The 19,184-nt window shown below is 29.6% G+C and overlaps 4 protein-coding genes across 7 annotated transcripts; 3 read left to right on the plus strand and 1 right to left on the minus strand.

Annotated features, from left to right (window-relative positions):
- The first annotated feature begins 1,057 nt into the window (after positions 1–1,057).
- LOC119609932 (zinc-type alcohol dehydrogenase-like protein C1773.06c) lies at positions 1,058–11,280 on the plus strand. Of its 3 annotated transcripts, none has more exons than XM_037964973.1 (3): positions 1,058–1,395; positions 8,056–8,877; positions 10,073–11,280. In XM_037964973.1, exons 1-3 carry the CDS (start codon positions 1,355–1,357, stop codon positions 10,488–10,490), a joined length of 1,281 nt encoding a protein of 426 aa, XP_037820901.1. In that variant the 5' UTR covers positions 1,058–1,354; the 3' UTR covers positions 10,491–11,280. The 3 variants fall into 3 exon arrangements, with proteins under 3 accessions (XP_037820901.1, XP_037820902.1, XP_037820903.1); XM_037964974.1 differs by lacking the exon at positions 1,058–1,395 and adding an exon at positions 4,634–4,777; XM_037964975.1 differs by lacking the exon at positions 1,058–1,395 and adding an exon at positions 7,402–7,542.
- A 1,855-nt stretch (positions 11,281–13,135) lies between these two features.
- Positions 13,136–14,281, plus strand: LOC119609942 (GATA zinc finger domain-containing protein 1). Its single transcript, XM_037964993.1, has 3 exons — positions 13,136–13,719; positions 13,785–13,971; positions 14,035–14,281. The coding sequence occupies exons 1-3, from the start codon at positions 13,252–13,254 to the stop codon at positions 14,223–14,225; spliced, it is 846 nt and encodes a 281-aa protein (XP_037820921.1). The 5' UTR covers positions 13,136–13,251; the 3' UTR covers positions 14,226–14,281.
- LOC119609943 (receptor expression-enhancing protein 1-like) lies at positions 14,272–15,194 on the minus strand. The gene has a single exon (XM_037964994.1). The coding sequence runs from the start codon at positions 15,075–15,077 to the stop codon at positions 14,400–14,402; it is 678 nt and encodes a 225-aa protein (XP_037820922.1). The 5' UTR covers positions 15,078–15,194; the 3' UTR covers positions 14,272–14,399.
- An 858-nt stretch (positions 15,195–16,052) lies between these two features.
- Positions 16,053–18,909, plus strand: LOC119609936 (putative gamma-glutamylcyclotransferase CG2811). 2 transcript variants are annotated; one of them, XM_037964986.1, is made up of 3 exons: positions 16,053–16,510; positions 16,582–16,689; positions 18,471–18,909. In XM_037964986.1, the coding sequence occupies exons 1-3, from the start codon at positions 16,188–16,190 to the stop codon at positions 18,529–18,531; spliced, it is 492 nt and encodes a 163-aa protein (XP_037820914.1). In that variant the 5' UTR covers positions 16,053–16,187; the 3' UTR covers positions 18,532–18,909. The 2 variants fall into 2 exon arrangements, with proteins under 2 accessions (XP_037820914.1, XP_037820915.1); XM_037964987.1 differs by having other exon boundaries at positions 16,054–16,510; positions 16,582–16,780.
- Positions 18,910–19,184: the final 275 nt, after the last annotated feature.

Genomic DNA, 19,184 nt, shown 5'->3' on the forward strand with positions numbered 1-19,184 from the left:
GTATATGCGACTACATATAGCATATCTAATATATCCAATATCTAAGCATGTGCCATAAAATTGACAAAAACCCTACATGAGGACTCATGGAACAATCCTCCCTTTCCTTATTTCCATAGTTTTTGAATGATCGTATATGCCTTTATCTTCCTAGAATCTAAACAAGACCCATATCTATCTATCTATCTATCTATCTATCTATCTATCTATCTATCTATCTATCTATCTATCTATCTATCTATCTATCTATCTATCTATCTATCTATCTATCTATCTACCTATCTTCAAAATCAATTTTTATGGAAAATTATAATTGGCATCCCCAAGCCAAGATGAAATTAGTTTCTGGTAACATTGACAAATTTTCACTATTTGTTTATGTGGGACAAAAAATTACGCCCCCATTAAAGGTCAAATTGAAAGATCTAAAGAAAAAATATGTTTTCTTTGGAAAATGTTTATGTTTTAATGCACGTAGTCTAAATAGGTATTAGAACAAGTAAACAACATGAAACGTTTATTCTAAATTCTAAAATTGCAACGCAATTAAATAACATTTATTAATTTGAATAGAATCTTACTTATTGCTAAATAACGACAATTACGCATTTTCTGACAAAATTGTTTATCATAATTTGCAAATTGCAAACAATGATTTTCATTGTTTACACTTAATTTTAACTAAGATTTTATTGTGAGTGCATAATGTCGTTATATGTTTTGGAAAAATATTAGAAACAACAAGACCTTTTTAAAAAAACACACATGTTTACAACAATTCATGTTGTTTACTTAGTTTTTATTTTCGCGATCATACGGTCAACAAAATTTCACTCAATTTTACTCAAAGCAACCTTGTGGATACACGTTTGTAGGTAAATAAATAAATATGTATGCGTAAACAAAACAACAAAAAATACTCGTTTTTGTGGTTTTTGAGTGAGTGAGTGTTAACTCAAACGTAAATAATTCATATACACAGCTACATATATACATAGATATTGTTTGTTAAGAATCCAATATAATAATGCTGATCAAGACCATAAAAGTTTAGTCGTTCCACAACTATTAAAGCTAAAATTACAAACAAAAAGAAAACTCCTAAGAGTAAAACACAAAACAAACAAGTTAAAATAATAACATTGTAAAAGAAAAGAAAAACTCTCTTTAAAAGAAGAAAAGCAGTTAAACAAAATATTACAAAACTGTTTAAATTTAAAACTAAAAACATTTATTGCAAAAAAAGAAAAGAAAATTTTCAAGTATTTTAGAATTTGTTAAAAACAAACAAAACTTTGTGAAAATAATTGTGAATTGAGTTTCAAGTTTATAATTTATTTGAATTTCCTCCAAAATGCCGGTTGATATTTATACACAACAATTTGTGCCACCAAGGTATTTATTAACAAATAAATTTATTTAAAATAAATGATTAATAGAAATAAAAAAAATATCAAGAATGGAAAATTGATCTTAATAATATGTAAATGCAAAACACATAGATACATATTTAACACCATTTCCTTGATGATTTATGTATTACAATTCATTTTTTAAATTAGTGCAATATTAGTGACATTAATAGCGAATATTTTTTGAATGTTATTATTAAAGATTTTTAAAATTAAGATTGAGAATTAAAAATTTTCCGGAAAATGTAAATTTAGTGATTCTATTTTGAAATATTTGTTCATCATTATCATTCTTAAAGCTGTGATACACGGTTGTCAGATCTTACAACGTTGTCATTAAAATTTCTAACAATTGTGTAAACTTACAATTTTTCTTTTGCATCGTTGTCAGAAAAAGCAACATTACTGACAATGTTGCAAGACAAGATTTGACACTGTTGTTAGACATTTTCTGGACATTTTACTGCCAACGTTGTAAGATCTAACAACCGTATATAGGTACATAGCTTTAGTATTAATTCGTGATAATGTTTAGAAAACAAATGTTGTAAGGTAACATAACCTATTATCTAAAGAACAAATAATCTTCTTAGGAACAGTTTTGAACTAGTTCTTTTTTTATTGAATTTTGTTTGACAATGTCAAGATGCAGAATACCTAAAATACATTCATTACTTTTAGTATATAATTAGTGTCAAAGAACAGATTCGTAGAAAACTCTTAAGAAGTTCTTTAGCTATCTATCTATTATCTATCTATCTATCTATCTATCTATCTATCTATCTATCTATCTATCTATCTATCTACCTATCTATCTATCTATCTATCTATCTATCTATCTATCTATCTATCTATCTATCTATCTATCTATCTATCTATCTATCTATCTATCTATCTATCTATCTATCTATCTATCTATCTACCTATCTACTACTATCTATCTATCTATCTATCTATCTATCTATCTATCTATCTATCTATCTATCTATCTATCTATCTATCTATCTATCTATCTATCTATCTATCTATCTATCTATCTATCTATCTATCTATCTATCTATCTATCTATCTATCTATCTATCTATCTATCTATCTATCTATCTATCTATCTATCTATCTATCTATCTATCTATCTATCTATCTATCTATCTATCTATCTATCTATCTATCTATCTATCTATCTATCTATCTATCTATCTATCTATCTATCTATCTATCTATCTATCTATCTATCTATCTATCTATCTATCTATCTATCTATCTATCTATCTATCTAGCTATCTATCTATCTATCTATCTATCTATCTATCTATCTATCTATCTATCTATCTATCTATCTATCTATCTATCTATCTATCTATCTATCTATCTATCTATCTATCTATCTATCTATCTATCTATCTATCTATCTATCTATCTATCTATCTATCTATCTATCTATCTATCTATCTATCTAGCTATCTATCTATCTATCTATCTATCTATCTATCTATCTATCTATCTATCTATCTATCTACATATATCTACATATATCTATAGTTGAATTCAGAGATGGCAAATTCTATAATATTGAACTTTATACGTACATTTTGACAGCGAAAGCAAAAGTCCGTAGTCTATAAACCATAGACTTCTCTAGTCTAGTTCAAACATTTCTCAGCAGAATAGTCCACACACTACTCCATACACTAATACTCTCTAAATTTTTATTATTACTCAAACTTGCCAAGAAATGGTGTAGAAATTCATTGCGGTAAAATGTTGTTTACATTGGAAAAATTTCGTTTACAATCTAAATTCTAAATTAAAACATTGCCATTAGTCAATTACAAATAGAAATACAATAAAATTGAAATTACCATACAATTCAATGAATATTGTATAGTATTTTTATCTGTCTATATGCCAATTCGTTTAAATTGTTTACGGAAAATTTATATAGATTTTAAAATAGACATAGAAATTCTACTAAAATGTATTGTAATTTAGAATGTGGTTTTGTTGATAAAAACAATATTTAATTTAATAAAATATGTACATATGTGGTTTATATGAGTAAATAAAATTTATGTTTACAGACCTAGAAATATATTAAAACATTCAATATATTATTTTGATAAAAAATAAGTAAACAAAGTATTAAAAATAAATAAATTTAATTGTACTAAATAAGAAAACAATTCAAGTTACAGATTTAGTTAGTATTTTTAAAATAGAAATTCAAAAGAAAATTATTAAAATATTGTTTTTTAGTTATTGTTATAAAAAAGGTACCGTTTTTTGCCCTTGCAAAAGTGCTAACTTTCTCACTAGCTTCACAAAAACCACACATTAAAAATAATGTTATTGTAATTTTGCAATTATTAGCAAGTTTGCAAGGTTATAAAGAAAATTCTCAAAATTTTAAAAAATCTCAATTAAAGAGAAAAGTTAAATTAAAATTACATTAAATACTTGCTATAAAAAAAAAACTAAATTATTAATTAAACAAAAAATTGTTCAAATTTCAATTGCTGATCAAGTGCTTTAACAGTGACTGGCACTTTTAAAACATTTGCTCAGTTCGTGACCACAAAATACTTAAAAATTATATTTGGATAATTAGTTTCTATTCTATTCTCTTTCCAAACATTTCTTTAAAATTCTTTTTAGAACATTAAGTTTTTTTTTAATGATCTTGTTTTTTTTTTCAATTCTTTAAAAGAAAAGAAGACCAATGGCTCTTAAGCGTCTAACACAATTTTGTTAAATGATCATCAGTAATGTATTTCATGATTATGCATGTATATTTATTAATTAAAAGCAATGAAGAATGATCTTAAATATGATGTCAGATCACTTAAATAGTCATCGACTGTATAAAAAATAACGAAAAAAAGCAACAGCTAAAAAAAGAGCGAAAAAAAAAAACTTGAAATAATTGTTATTTGTTATTTTAAACAATTGCCAAATAATTGTTGTATGTAATTTATTTCTTTAGTGTAAAATTAAGACTAAAGTGGACTATACACCATTTGCTATATGAAACGAAAAATAAAAACTAAAGAAAAATTTCAGAAAAAAATAAACAAATTGAAAACTTTATCACAATACTGCCGCAATAAAAAGTAAATGACTCCCATACATTTAAAAAATGTACGTCTTTTCCAAGATTTACTTCTTTTAGTTTTATAGAATGAATTTCAGATATAATAAATGGAAATTAGAAATGGTGTACTGTCAAAGTTTCATTTTTTAAGTTGTCTGTTGCCTTGAATTGGCAGCAATAAAGTAATTTTCTTGAAATTAGTTCAGTAACGCGAGTCAAGTCGAACGAGTGGTTTACATTTTCTAAATATATACCAAAAAATAATATAACTTTTACGGTACGAGTAAATTAAATGGTTTTTAAAAAAATATTTCAATGAAATAAAAAAATGTGATGAAAACTTCTTGTGAATTTAAAAAAAAAAAAAGATTGAAAATTTAAATAAAACTGTTAATTAAAAACTTAGAAACTTAATGAACTGGACCCAAAATCAGAATTGTATAACGAATTGATCCCAATCTTGTTAATATACATAAAACAGTGGACAATTTCAAAGTAAAACATTTAAAAATTGGTTCTGTAAAACGATTTGATTTCAATACTGATAATGACAAATAATAAATGACATATTTCACTGCATGAATTCGTAGAATTGAAAAGATTTTCAAGAAAATTTTAATAATTAAACCAATTACTGCTAAAGCTTCAAACATTTGTAACAAAGAATTCAAAACTGATGTAATCTTTGGACAAAACATTTTAATAAATACTCAAACAAAAATTCTGATGAAATTGTTATTAACAAATTAATTTGTTATTTTTAAACTTTTTAAAACAAAGGTTTCAATAAATTGTCCTCGGGCTTTATAAAACAAAGGAATAATAAAACTTTTAAAATCTTAAATTTATAAGAATTTAATTTTGTGCTAAAAACTTGGCATCACTTTTAATTAGCTGAAAATATTTCATTTTTTAGGGGAAATAAAGTTCATAGAATAGTCCAAGGATTATATTACAGTAGACTAGTCCATAATCTGAGCCAAAGCCTAAAGGCTGAACTAGAACTGAACTGAACAAGAACTAAAATTGAACTAGAACTAAAACTGAAATAGAACTGAAAAAGTACCGAACTAGAACTGAACTGGAACTGAACTAGAACTGAACTAGAATTGAACTGGAACTGAACTAGAACTGAACTAGAACTGAACTAGAACTGACTAGAACTGAACTAGAACTGAACTAGAACTGAACTAGAACTGAACTAGAACTGAACTAGAACTGAACTAGAACTGAACTAGAACTGAACTAGAACTGAACTAGAACTGAACTAAACTGAACTAGAACTGAACTAGAACTGAACTAGAACTGAACTAGAACTGAACTAGAACTGAACTAGAACTGAACTAGAACTGAACTAGAACTGAACTAGAACTGAACTAGAACTGAACTAGAACTGAACAGACTGAACTAGAACTGAAGTAGAACTGAACTAGATCTGAACTAGATCTGAACTAGAACTGAACTAGAACTAAACTAGAACTGAACTAGAACTGAACTAGAACTAGAACTAGAACTAGAACTGAACTAGAACTGAATTAGAACTGAATTAGAACTGAACTAGAACTGAACTAGAACTGAACTAGAACTGAACTAGAACTGAACTAGAACTGAACTGGAACTGAACTGGAACTGAATTAGAACTGAACTAGAACTGAACTAGAATTGAACTAGATCTGAACTAGAACTGAACTAGAACTGAACTAGAACTAGAACTAGAACTGAACTAGAACTGAACTAGAACTGAACTAGAACTGAACTAGAACTGAACTAGAACTAGAACTGAACTAGAACTGAATTAGAACTGAACTAGAACTGAACTAGAACTGAACTAGAACTGAACTAGAACTGAACTGGAACTGAACTGGAACTGAATTAGAACTGAACTAGAACTGAACTAGAATTGAACTAGATCTGAACTAGAACTGAACTAGAACTGAACTAGAACTGAACTAGAACAGAACTAGAACTGAACTAGAACTGAACTAGAACTGAACTAGAACTGAACTAGAACTGAACTAGAACTGAACTAGAACTGAACTAAAACTGAACTAGAACTGAACTAGAACTAAACCAGAACTCAGCTAAAATTGAACTAAAACGTAACTATGGACTTTTTCCCCAAATAAAAGTACTTTGTAAATGACCTGTACTTAACTTAAAAGCAGCATTAGCTTATTGAAAAATAAACAAAGTAATTAATTCCTCAATTAATTAAAAACAATTAACAGCTGTTCAGTGGTAGCTGTTACAAAGTCTAACCACTTTTTAGTATTCTTATTTAACATTCTAAAATGGTAGACAAATAAAATTAACTTTTTTTATATTAAAACTTTATAAATATTAAATCAGCAATAAAATAATAAATCAAATAATTCCTTTCATTTTCTAGACAATTAAATGAATTCATTTGTTTATAGATTTTATTAAAAATTATTCTTCTGGTTTGATCTAATAAAAAATTCTAAACAGCAATTGTTTTAATGTTTAAAAAAAAAGTAAAGTTGTAATAAGAAACATGTGCGTTAAACTAAATAAATTTATAAACAAATTACGTCATTTATTTACAAATTTACGATAAGTACAATAACAATTGCTTTAACTACAACACTTGATAAATTAACTAGACAATCAGGAACGAAATGGTTTTAAAAATATTTATTACTAATTTTTTCGATAAACAAATACTTGAATTTTGAAAAAGCATAGAAATTTATTTGAGTTTCAAATACTCACTCGCACCCATTTATCTAGAGAGTACATGTTGTTCTAAGGTGTACAAATATTTGTTAAAAATTTGAAAAAAAAAAAAAAAATAAAATAAATAATTAGATTTTTTTTTTTAAACAAATTTGTACCCACAATCTTCAAGGTGATTTCAACATACAGCAACAATTATCTAATGAAATTAAAATAAAAATAATAATAAAATAAACAACTAAACGAAAATATTTATCTCAATACAATTGGTTCTATGGGGTAGATCGAAAAGTAGTGGCCACAAATTCAAACGAAATAGTTTAACGGAATTTTCTTTTAACCCAAGTGAGCTATAAAATTACAAAACTTTTCAAGAAAGTTTGGAATAAAAAAATGAATACTATTTTTAAACTATTTTAAAAATGAAATTAATTTTTAATGAGAATATTAGAAATGCTCGAAATCTCAAACGAATTCAATAACTTTATTGAAAACTTTACAACTATTTATCGGTTTAATTGAAATTTTTATAGTTTTTCATAATTCAATTAAAACTTTTTAATTATTAAAGTTTTATAATACAAAAAAAAAACTTTATTTTTAAATAAAAATTATGTTGTGCCAGAAGATATTTAATTTAATTACTTAATTCAAAATATTTTCAAAGTGAATTGAAGGTTAAACAGAAAGAATTAGCTTCCTTATAAAACAAAGTGTAAAAATATAACAGATTTTCTTAGATTGTATCTCCAAAAAGGAATATTTTAACCAAAAATATAATTTTCAATCTCTTTTTTTTTTTAAATTAAACTTTAGACAACTTCCCTAATGTTTTCCTTTTTTCCCCTCTTTTTACAGAGCTTCAGCTCCTATACCCGTTGCATCGTTTAGCGGTTCTGATAGTCCTATCTCTTCTTGCTCGCCCACTGAAAACTGCTACAAACACTTCAACATGAATAAACTCTGCCGTCAAGTGTCAATTGAATCGCCTGGACCACAGGTGAAAAATTGTGTTTTCAACTTTTTCGTACCCATTGAAGATACACCACCATGCGGTGCTCGCATTAAAATTGTATGTGCCGGTGCCTGCTATAGACGTCGTGATCGTTCGGCCTCCATAACCAGCATGTCATCGGTATCTTCGGATTTGAGTGATTATTGTCCACCGCCCGCCAGCTCATCACCAGCACATGCTGGTGTACGTGAGGGTTCATTTTTCCCCGGCTACGAAGTGGCCGGTGTTATTGAGTCGTTGGGCAGTGAGGTGACAGATAAGAATAATATGGGTTTGAAGATCGGACAGCGCGTCATTGTTTATCCCTTTGAGGAGGCACCTACTGGTTATGCTGAATTGATGGCTGTACCAGAATTGAAATATGTTGTACCCATTCCTGATGGTTTACCCATGCCGGTAGCAGCCATGTTGCCCACTGGTGCTCTCTTGGCCATGAATGCTGTCTTCAAGGCTCACGAAGTTGTAACACAGACTTTGAAAAACAAGAGTGCCGATGATCCGAATAAAAAATGTAAAATTTTAATAGTTGGCACTGGCGGTCTGGCATTGTGGGCTGTACGTCTTGCCGCCTATCATTTCGCAAATACAGGAGTGGATAGTTCAATTGAACTAACAGTTGCCAGTCTCAGAGATGAGGGCTTCCGTTTAGCAACAGAAATTAAGAAGTAAGTTTTAATAGTTTTAAACTAGAACTGATCTGCAACGGAACTACAACGGAACTACAACGGAACTAGAACAGACTAGAACAGAACTAGAACAGAACTAGAACAGAACTAGAACTGAACTAGAACTGAACTAGAACTGAACTAGAACTGAACTAGAACTGAACTAGAACTGAACTAGAACTGAACTAGAACTGAACTAGAACTGAACTAGAACTGAACTAGAACTGAACTAGAACTGAACTAGAACTGAACTAGAACTGAACTAGAACTGAACTAGAACTGAACTAGAACTGAACTAGAACTGAACTAGAACTGAACTAGAACTGAACTAGAACTGAACTAGAACTGAACTAGAACTGAACTAGAAACTGAACTAGAACTGAACTAGAACTGAACTAGAACTGAACTAGAACTGAACTAGAAACTGAACTAAGAACTGAACTAGAACTGAACTAGAACTGAACTAGACTGAACTAGAACTGAACTAGAACTGAACTAGAACTGAACTAGAACTGAACTAGAACTGAACTAGAACTGAACTAGAACTGAACTAGAACTGAACTAGAACTGACTAGAACTGAACTAGAACTGAACTAGAACTGAACTAGAACTGAACTAGAACTGAACTAGAACTGAAACTAGAACTGAACTAAAACTGAACTAGAACTGAACTAGAACTGAACTAGAACTGAACTAGAACTGAAATAGAACTGCAATAGAGAATGAAATAGAACTGAACGAGAGAACTGACTAGAACTGAACTAGAACTGAACTGACTGAACTAGAACTGAACTAGAACTGAACTAGAACTGAACTAGAACTGAACTAGAACTGAACTAGAACTGAACTAGAACTGAACTAGAAGAACTGAACTAGAACTGAACTAGAACTGAACTAGAACTGAACTAGAACTGAACTAGAACTTAACTAGAACTGAACTAGAACTGAACTAGAACTGAACTAGAACTGAACTAGAACTGAACTAGAACTGAACTAGAACTGAACTAGAACTGAACTAGAACTGAACTAGAACTGAACCAGAACTGAACTAGAACTCAACTGAACTAGAACTGAACAAGAACTGAACTAGAACTGAACTAGAACCGAACTAGAACTATAACTGAACCAAAACTGAACTAGAACTAAAACTCCCATAAAACTAGAACTAATCAAACTTTTCTTTCTTCTCTTACAGTGTCAGTGTTGTACAATGGAATGAATGCTTGTATGAACCTCAGTTGATTGAACGTACTAAAGATCTGTGCGGTGGTCCCGTCGATATTGTCATTGATTTTGGCACCACTTCACGCAGTCTTCATCGTTCCATGCATTGTCTCAATAAGGGCGGCGTTGTGCTCATTAGCGAGGATGTGGCTGAGAAATTAATGCCCAAATTTTCCAGACTCTCCATTGAGAACAATCAACAAATCATACCCATTTCTAGTGGTTCGGTTGAACAATTGCGTACATTGGTCGAGATAGTAGCGGATAAGAAAATTGAACCACCACCACATTCGGTATTTCCCTGTGAACAGGCTGCCGAAGTTATACAGAAATTGTGTAGTTCTGAAATACCTGGACGTGCTATCTTGCGTTTCCATGATATTGAATAATTTCCCAAAAATTTTAAACAGTTTCACCAACTAACATCAAAAAAAAAACCCAAATCATTTTTAGTATTACAAGCAACAAACAAAGAAAAACAAAAAGAAATGGAAATCTAATCAGGTCTAAACTAGTATTTTGGAAAAGTTTGTTTTAACATCATTATCTTGCTATTAACAGCAAATACTACATACATTTTTTTTATCATTAAACAAAACAAAAAAAAAACTCAGGCATCCATTTATAGTTGATGCCCAGTAAATGTCTATTTTATTGTTAATATTTGGACCGTAGAATTAAAAACAAAAATATTACAAAACAGGTCATCATATTAGATGTTGTACTACTCATAACTTAATAATTAAGTAATAATTTTCCTTATTATTTGTAAGTTTTATGCTCTGATCTTTGAATTTTATTTTTTAATTTAAGTTTGATTTAATCAAAAACACAAGTATTCTTTTCAACAAATATTGAGCTTAACTAATAAAGCAATTAATTGTTTTATGTTTTTTTTTATAAGCAAACTTACTTATACTTTATTACATATTTATTAATTTTTATTTTAATTAGTTATTTTAAGTTTTTAATGTTTATTTTAATTTTATTTTTTAATTTTATTTTTCATTTTTTTATAAAATATTAAATGCTATTGAAACATTGAATGTTTTTTTAAATTATATATAAATTACCAAAAACAAACATATAAATTTGTTAAATTGCTTAACTCTAATGTTATTTCACTTGGCTTAGATATCACTCAAACAAAAATATAAATTTAATAAAAATGATATAAAAGAAGAACAAATTCAATAATAATATACATACTAAATAAAAAGTTATTAAAAATAAAAATTTAATTATAATAATTGAAAATATAAATTGTTGTGTTTATTTAAAAGGAAAAGTTATTTCAAATTGGGGCCAACTAAAACTGAACTAGAACTGTATTAAAACTGCACTAGAACTGAATAAGAAATGAACTAGAACTGATTTAGGACTAGACTTAAAATGAACTAGAACTGAACTAGAATTGAACTAGAACTGAATTAGTACTGAACTACAACTGAACTAGAACTGAACTAGAACTGAACTAGAACTGAACTAGAACTGAACTAGAACTGAACTAGAACTGAACTAGAACTGAACTAGAACTGAACTAGAACTGAACTAGAACTGAACTAGAACTGAACTAGAACTGAACTGCAACTGAACTAGAACTAGAACTGAACTAGAACTGAACTAGAACAGAACTAGAACTGAACTAGAACTGAACTAGAACTGAACTAGAACTGAACTAGAACTGAACTAGAACTGAACTAGAACTGAACTAGAACTGAACTAGAACTGAACTAGAACTGAACCAGAACTGAACTAGAACTGAACTAGAACTGAACTAGAACTGAACTAGAACTGAACTGCAACTGAACTAGAACTAGAACTGAACTAGAACTGAACTAGAACTGAACTAGAACTGAACTAGAACTGAACTAGAACTGAACTAGAACTGAACCAGAACTGAACTAGAACTGAACAACAACTTTTTTTTAAATGTACGACGATAAGCTTTAAACTGTTTAGCCCCTTAACATTCGAATTTCCAAAAATCCCGTCTTTGTGGATCTATTTGGTGGGAGACCAACCTCCTGACCAAATTTCAGCACTTTAGCTTCAACCGTTTAGGCTGTGCGATGATGAATCAGTCAGTCAGTAACGTAAGAATTTTATATATATAGATTTCGTGCCTTGAATTATACTGTAAAAACATTGTAATGTTCGACCTGAATTCAAGTTTCCTTTTCACTGGAGAAAGCTATTGAATTAAAGTGTAATGAAAGTGTATTTCAACACTTGAAATTTGAGTGTTTGGCTGGAATTAAACTTGTTTTAAACTTTTATTCCAGCAAGAATGCTTATTGGGTATAGTGTGACAATTATAAGGGATCTAAAGTCGACATAAAGCCCCCACAATGGTTAGTACCAATATTTTGCCCAAACAACATCTACATACATATATAAGATGACAACCTAGCCAGTTTATATTCTCTAGGTCCGGGAAGACATTCTCTACAAAGCTATACAATTGTAAAATAGGCGGCTTAACAATTGTTTCTTGTAAATATTCGGCTACCATAGTGTTTGGAGACAACAAGAGCTTCACTGAAAGGCACACCAGACAGACATCGCGCTCTATTATGGGTGTATGGTAGTGATTCTGCTGAGATCAATGGTATAATAATAAGTATGTATCCTTGTGGTAACCCCTGGAAACGGCAATCAGCGGTGGTCCATTGCCTTTAGGTGATAATATACCATGTCGCCACTAGCCGACCGACCACCACTAGCCTAGGTGACTAGGGTAGTATGCAATTGCCACTCTCTTGTGGGCATTCTTCCAGGAGATCATCATGATGCCTCCTCTTTCTTAAAAAGAAAGACGTTTTTTAGAGACAAATAAATAATTAATTAACATTATTACTTACATTTTTTAATCTTCTAGATCTCACAAAAAGGCCAAATCAATCAATATTTTCAATATTTACACTTAAATACTTTTTCAATAAACAAATATGTTATTTTCAATAACAAAATTATATATATTTTATAACTTTTAGTTATGGACCCTGCTAGTGTTATCAGTTCGCTATGAATTTATGTCTCTGTAGAAGAAGAAGCTTTCATAATAAAAACAAACTTTCTTGTTGTGGAGAAACTATATAGATTTTTTTTATAAAAACTTAATTTTATTAATATAAAACTTAACGAAAAATGCCTCCAAAAGCTACACCAACTTGTATAGAGTGTAAAAAAACAGAATCCTTGCTGTGGCGTTCAGTGGAAAATGGTCAAATATGTCAGGCCTGCTTTGAACTACAAGAAGCTAAGGATGGTGAAAATGTTAAATCCCAGGAAGTCACTGAGGATAAGAAAACAAAGGGTAACAAAGATAAAGACACCAAAGAAGAGGTGAAAACAGATAAAAAAGAAATCACCAGCACCTTAGCGGAGGAACGGGGAGCACGCTTGAGAAAAAGTACCAGAGCTACACGCTTTAAGACGAAAATAAGTGCCAATCATGGTAACACAACAAATGGGAATGGAGAGAAAACGACCACAAGCAGCAGTGGAAAACAACAAACAAAAGGACGTAATCGAAGAAGTTTATTCAAGAGGATACCCTTTAAGACGCCATTAGCACAGGCCACTACCCACTCAGTGGAGAGTATATTTCATAAGGTTTTTATAAATTTTGGTTTGTAAGTAATAGAAAGGCACTAAGAAATGTGTGTTTATGATTTTAGGGTTCATATTTACAAGTGGGTGATATAGTGTCATTAGTGGATAACGAGGATAATGTGTATTATGCCCAAATAAGAGGTTTGTTAATAGATAACTATTGCGAAAAGTCGGCGTTTCTTACTTGGCTCATACCCACTCAAGAAAGTCCCGATCCCAAGGAAGGTTTTGATGCTGCTACATATTTAATAGGCAAGTAAGAAGGTAAATGTTAATGTTTTTAAACTAACATGTATGTATGTCATGTCATTTTAGGACCTGACGAAGAATTGTCTCGTAAATTATCCTGCTTGGAATTTGTTATGCATGCTCCTAGCAACTATTATTTGGACCGCTCTACCCCCTATCCACTGCCAGATAGTATGGAATATGACACCAAACCAGGTGGCTATATATGGACTACCCTACCGGAATATCATAGAAATAAAACAGCAGTGGAGGCGTAAAAACACATAAAATTACAATTTATTTTAAATTAATACAATAAAAACATATAAAAAACCAAATAGGACTACAATTTCTAATAAATAGTTGGAATACAAAAAAAGTAATAATTACATCTAAAGAAAATTATCAGAAATAGGTATAAAATCTTAAAACAATTCTTTGTGCTGCCACACTTAACTTTCATTTAAATTGTAATCAATGTCAGGCTTAGATTGGCGTGCTTTGCGACTACGACCACGTGAGGTATGAGGCTCTTCCGTTTCATTATGGTTAGTGGAAGCTTTATTCGCAGTTTTACGTCCTGTGGTAGTTTTCTTTACAATATGTGGCACAATTTCCTCTTCTATAACAATATTACTAGCAGCCGGTATAGATCTGCCAGTTGTATAAGGATTATTATTGGCCAACAAACCCAATATACCGTTGGGAAAGTTTTTATTAATAACACTCATTACTGCTCTGCCAATACACAGCACAGCTTCTCGCATATAGTGCAAAATCAAATCCTGACCTTTTTCTCTAACTTGTTCCAAATGATGATCAACACGTGTCTCATGTTTCTTGAGCAAAGGATGTATACAACTTTTATATATAAATGAACTGCCATTGCCCATAGTGGGCAATAACCAGAGTATTAAAACAACTTTAATTTCATAATAAAATGGAAACCAAGTTAAAAATATATCCGTAAAATTTTCGGCTGTGGTAAAAATGGCAAAAACAATCCAATACATCATCCATTTTACATAGTCCTCGACAATTTTGGCGCGCACCGTTTTAAATGAAATATAACCGGGATACAAAGTGCCACAGGTAAGTACACAAATACGGGAAAATAATATATTTATCATTTTTAATTATTTATTTATTTTAATTAAAATATAATGTTGGAGTTGGTAGTGCCGTTAACTGCGAAGGATTAATAATGAAACAAAATGATAAACATTTTTAGAAATTTCATACACAAAGAAAAATTAACAGAATTTTAAAACCATGGAGTTAACATTTTTGCAAACATAGCTGTTAATAACATGACAGGGTTTGGAAATAAACAAAATTCACTTATTTTCAGGGAAAAGAAATTCACATATAAAAAGATAATTTTTGGAAATTTTCCATAAATCTGGAAGTTTACCTTATAAAAAGAGTATTTTTGAAAATTTTTATATTAAAAGAGAATTTTTCACAAAAAATAAGATTTTATCAAAAAATTTTATCAAAAGACAATTTTTCGAAAATTATAAATGTTCAACGGATTTCCGTAAAATATATATTTTTTTATCAAAAATTCAGAAATATCGTAAAAAGACGATTTTGAAAATTTTCTATAAAAATAAGAAGTTTTTAAAAATTTTTTATAAAAGTTTAAAAAGTTTTCTAAATAAAAAGATACATTTGCGCAAAGACGATATTGAAAAACGAATTTTAAGAGTCGACCTTTTTATCAGGAAGCTGTCGTAAGTCGACTTTTTGTGTTTCATGTAGAACACTACATTTTTTATACAAATTAATAGACAGTAAAATCAAACTAAAACGAACATCAATCTTTTTGAAATGTTTTTAGTATTAAGCTTGAAAACTGCTGGATCTAGTAGAGCTGCCTCCTCCAAATTACTTTTAAGATTTTTTTATGCAAATTGCACTCCCCTAATATATAAATTTCTCATAAACCAACTTTTAAGAAAGAAAATTACTTTCGAAATAAATATTGTAAAAATTTTGACCTCGAGGAAGTTTTTTAAACCAATGTTTTTGAAGTTTAGTTTCACTAAAATATTCTCCCTAATATCCAATAATTCATTATAACCTTGTTTTACTGTATCATTATTTTGTTTTGTCTTGATAACAACTACTACTGACAACACAACTACTGTGATGATAAACAATAATAATTTAGTTAATAGGGTTAAAGTAATTGATAAATAATCTTAATTCAGTTATTCAACTAAAATAACGCAAGAATGCCTAAATTATCTGCAGAATTACTAAAAGTTTTCGTCTATGGAACACTCAAACGTGGTGAACCCAATCATCATTGGTTGACGCGTAATGAAAATGGTTTTGCACGTTTTGTGGGTGAAGGTACAACAGTGGAAAGATTTCCCCTCGTTATTGGTACCCGTTACAATATACCCTTCCTATTGGATAAACGTGGCCATGGTCACAATATTAAAGGAGAAATTTACGAGGTCGATGAGAAAATGTTCGCAAATTTAGATATTTTAGAAGATTATCCCGTGTACTATGATCGGGAAATACAAACTATAACGTTGAATAATAATGAGTGAGTTTGGTTGAGTTTACATTTAGTGGTGATAGTTTTTGTGCTAACTTTTAATGTTTCTTTCTTTTAAGGCAGGTACAATGTTGGTTGTATTTGATTCGCAACTTTCCCGAAAAACTTTTGCAGAAAGATTATTTAACAGCATATCACAATACCAAAGAGCAGCCATATAGAGAAAGGTCTGAACGTGATATGAATATTAAAGCTAGTGATGATATGTCATATTAAAAGTATGAAAATTATTGTGCAGCAATCACCCGATGACAACAGGTGCTTTATTGTGCAAAGATATTCATACAATTATATACTTATTTAAAATCATACTTCATTTCCATAGTTGCGAGAAGATTTATGTATTTCTTAGGCAGACCACATTTTCGTTTAGAATTCAATTTACCTAAGAAAATGCTGTTTTCTTTAGGAAGTCTTCATTTTTGTTAAGAAAATGGAATTTTTTTTTAAGAAAAGACCTTCCTTAAAGAAGTTTTGCCTTTAGGATATAGAAAATTTTAGACTCTATACTATATAGGACGGTGTTTAGCCTCGACTATAGATCAGTCTACAGTTTAAACTGTAGAGTAGTTCATAGACTATTCTATAGTCTATACTATAGATCAGTCTGTAGTCTATACAATAGATCAGTCTATAGTCTATACAATAGATCAGTCTGTAGTCTACACTATAGATCAGTCTATACTCTACTATAGATCAGTCCATAGTCTGTACTATATATCAGCCCATAGTCTATACAATTGGTCAGTCTAGACAATACATCAGTCTATATTTCAGGATATACAAAAGTTTAGACTCCAAACTATAAAGGACGGTATATAGACTCGACTAAAGATCAGTCTACAGTTTAGACTGTAGACTAGTCCATAGACTATTCTATAGTCTATACTTTAGATCACTCTATACTACTATAAATGAGTCTGTAGTCTATGCTATAGATCAGTCAATAGTCTATACTATAGATTAGTCTATAGTCTATACTAGATCATTCTATAGTTTATACTATAAATCAGTCTGTAGACTATGCTATAGATCAGTCTATACTATACTATATATTATATATAGATCAGTCAAAAGTCTTTACTATAGATTAGTCTATAGTCTAACTATAGGTTAGTGAATACTATAGATCAGTCAATAGCCTATACTATAGATCAGTCTATAGTCTACATTATAGATCAGTCTATAGTCTATACAATAGATCAGTCTGTAGTCTATACTATAGATCAGTCTATACTCTACTATAGATCAGTCTATAGTCTATACTATATATCAGCCCATAGTCTATACAATTGGTCAGTCTAGACAATAGATCAGTTTATAGTTCAGGATATAGAAAAGTTTAGACTCCAAACTATATAGGACGGTGTATAGACTCGACTTAAGATCAGTCTACAGTTTAGACTGTAGACTAGTCCATAGACTATTCTATAGTCTATACTTTAGACCACTCTATACTACTATAAATGAGTCTGTAGTCTATGCTATAGATCAGTCTATACTATAGGTCAGTCTATATACTAAATAGATCAGTCAATAGTCTATACTATAGATTAGTCTATAGTCTTACTATAGGTTAGTCTGTAGCCAACAGTGAATACTATATAGTCTATATTACTATACTATAGATCAGTCTATAGTCTACACTATAGATCAGTCTATAGTCTACACTATAGATCAGTCTATAGTCTACACTATAGATCAATCTATAGTCTACACTATAGATCAGTCTATAGTCTACACTATAGATCAGTCTATAGTCTACACTATAGATCAATCTATAGTTTAGACTATAGATCAGTTTATGTATATTATTAAGAAATTCGTAATCGATTCTTAACCATTGGACGGACACTATAAAATATCAATACCGAAAATTCTAAATTATCTCATCACTTTCTTAAATCAAAAACAAAATAATTAAAATCCTATTTTAAAAATGTTACAGTTATTTGGACAGCTGCAAAGATGACATGTATGAAGATGAAGAAGCTCCGCCTAAACCCTGAACTCTATGAAATTGTTATTCTCGTTGATTAAGTAAAAAAAAATTGCAATTCCATTAAATCAATGTTTATTAAACATTTTTGTTTACATTTAAACAACTTTTGTTACTATTTGTTTAGTATTTTTTGCTTAATATGTTGCTTGTTTTCTTTTTACGTTTCCATTTATTTACCCGTTTTTTTCATTTATGTTATTCCATCATTTTTTAAAATAATACAAATAAGAAATAGTTATAATAGTTTTTTTAAAAAAGCGGGCTTTTTGTATTCATGTTTACACGGTGAGAAAAAAAAAAGATGTTTAACAAAGAAAAACTGTTATTTAGCTTTTTTTAAAATCAATCAACATAATTTGCAAAAGAAAAAATGTTTTAAATTTTAGCAGAAAATAAAACAATATAAGGTTTTTATAAAAATAAAAACATAGTTTTTTTACTTGAGGGCGGAACAAAAGGGGAAGGACAATTGTTTTAAATAATTAAAAAATATTTATGAAGGTATTTATATAAAAATGCATAAATTAAAATAAACCATAGTAGTTTGATTTTTTGTAAAAAAAGGATGTTTTTAAAGAAAATTTCATATTACATAACACTACCTCCTCTTCGCTATTGGCAGGGGCAGTTTAAGGCTTACGCCAACAGGAAGAGGAGGAA

Source organism: Lucilia sericata, unplaced genomic scaffold (genome assembly GCF_015586225.1).
Source record: "Lucilia sericata isolate MDLA Ls3-8-SP2 unplaced genomic scaffold, ASM1558622v1 Contig001087F_arrow, whole genome shotgun sequence".
Classification (NCBI taxonomy): domain Eukaryota; kingdom Metazoa; phylum Arthropoda; class Insecta; order Diptera; family Calliphoridae; genus Lucilia; species Lucilia sericata.

Bases quoted from the DNA above. Each gene is read 5' to 3' on its own strand.
- LOC119609942 (XM_037964993.1), top strand. From the start codon at position 13,252: ATGCCTCCAAAAGCTACACCAACTTGTATAGAGTGTAAAAAAACAGAA. The intron at 13,720-13,784 runs GTTTTTATAAAT...TTATGATTTTAG, and splicing joins TGGAGAGTATATTTCATAAG to GGTTCATATTTACAAGTGGG. The intron at 13,972-14,034 runs GCAAGTAAGAAG...ATGTCATTTTAG, and splicing joins TGCTGCTACATATTTAATAG to GACCTGACGAAGAATTGTCT.
- LOC119609932 (XM_037964973.1), top strand. From the start codon at position 1,355: ATGCCGGTTGATATTTATACACAACAATTTGTGCCACCAAG. The intron at 1,396-8,055 runs GTATTTATTAAC...CTCTTTTTACAG, and splicing joins CAACAATTTGTGCCACCAAG to AGCTTCAGCTCCTATACCCG. The intron at 8,878-10,072 runs GTAAGTTTTAAT...CTTCTCTTACAG, and splicing joins TTAGCAACAGAAATTAAGAA to TGTCAGTGTTGTACAATGGA.
- LOC119609936 (XM_037964986.1), top strand. From the start codon at position 16,188: ATGCCTAAATTATCTGCAGAATTACTAAAAGTTTTCGTCTATGGAACA. The intron at 16,511-16,581 runs GTGAGTTTGGTT...CTTTCTTTTAAG, and splicing joins ATAACGTTGAATAATAATGA to GCAGGTACAATGTTGGTTGT. The intron at 16,690-18,470 runs GTCTGAACGTGA...AAAATGTTACAG, and splicing joins GAGCAGCCATATAGAGAAAG to TTATTTGGACAGCTGCAAAG.
- LOC119609943 (XM_037964994.1), bottom strand. From the start codon at position 15,077: ATGATAAATATATTATTTTCCCGTATTTGTGTACTTACCTGTGGCACT.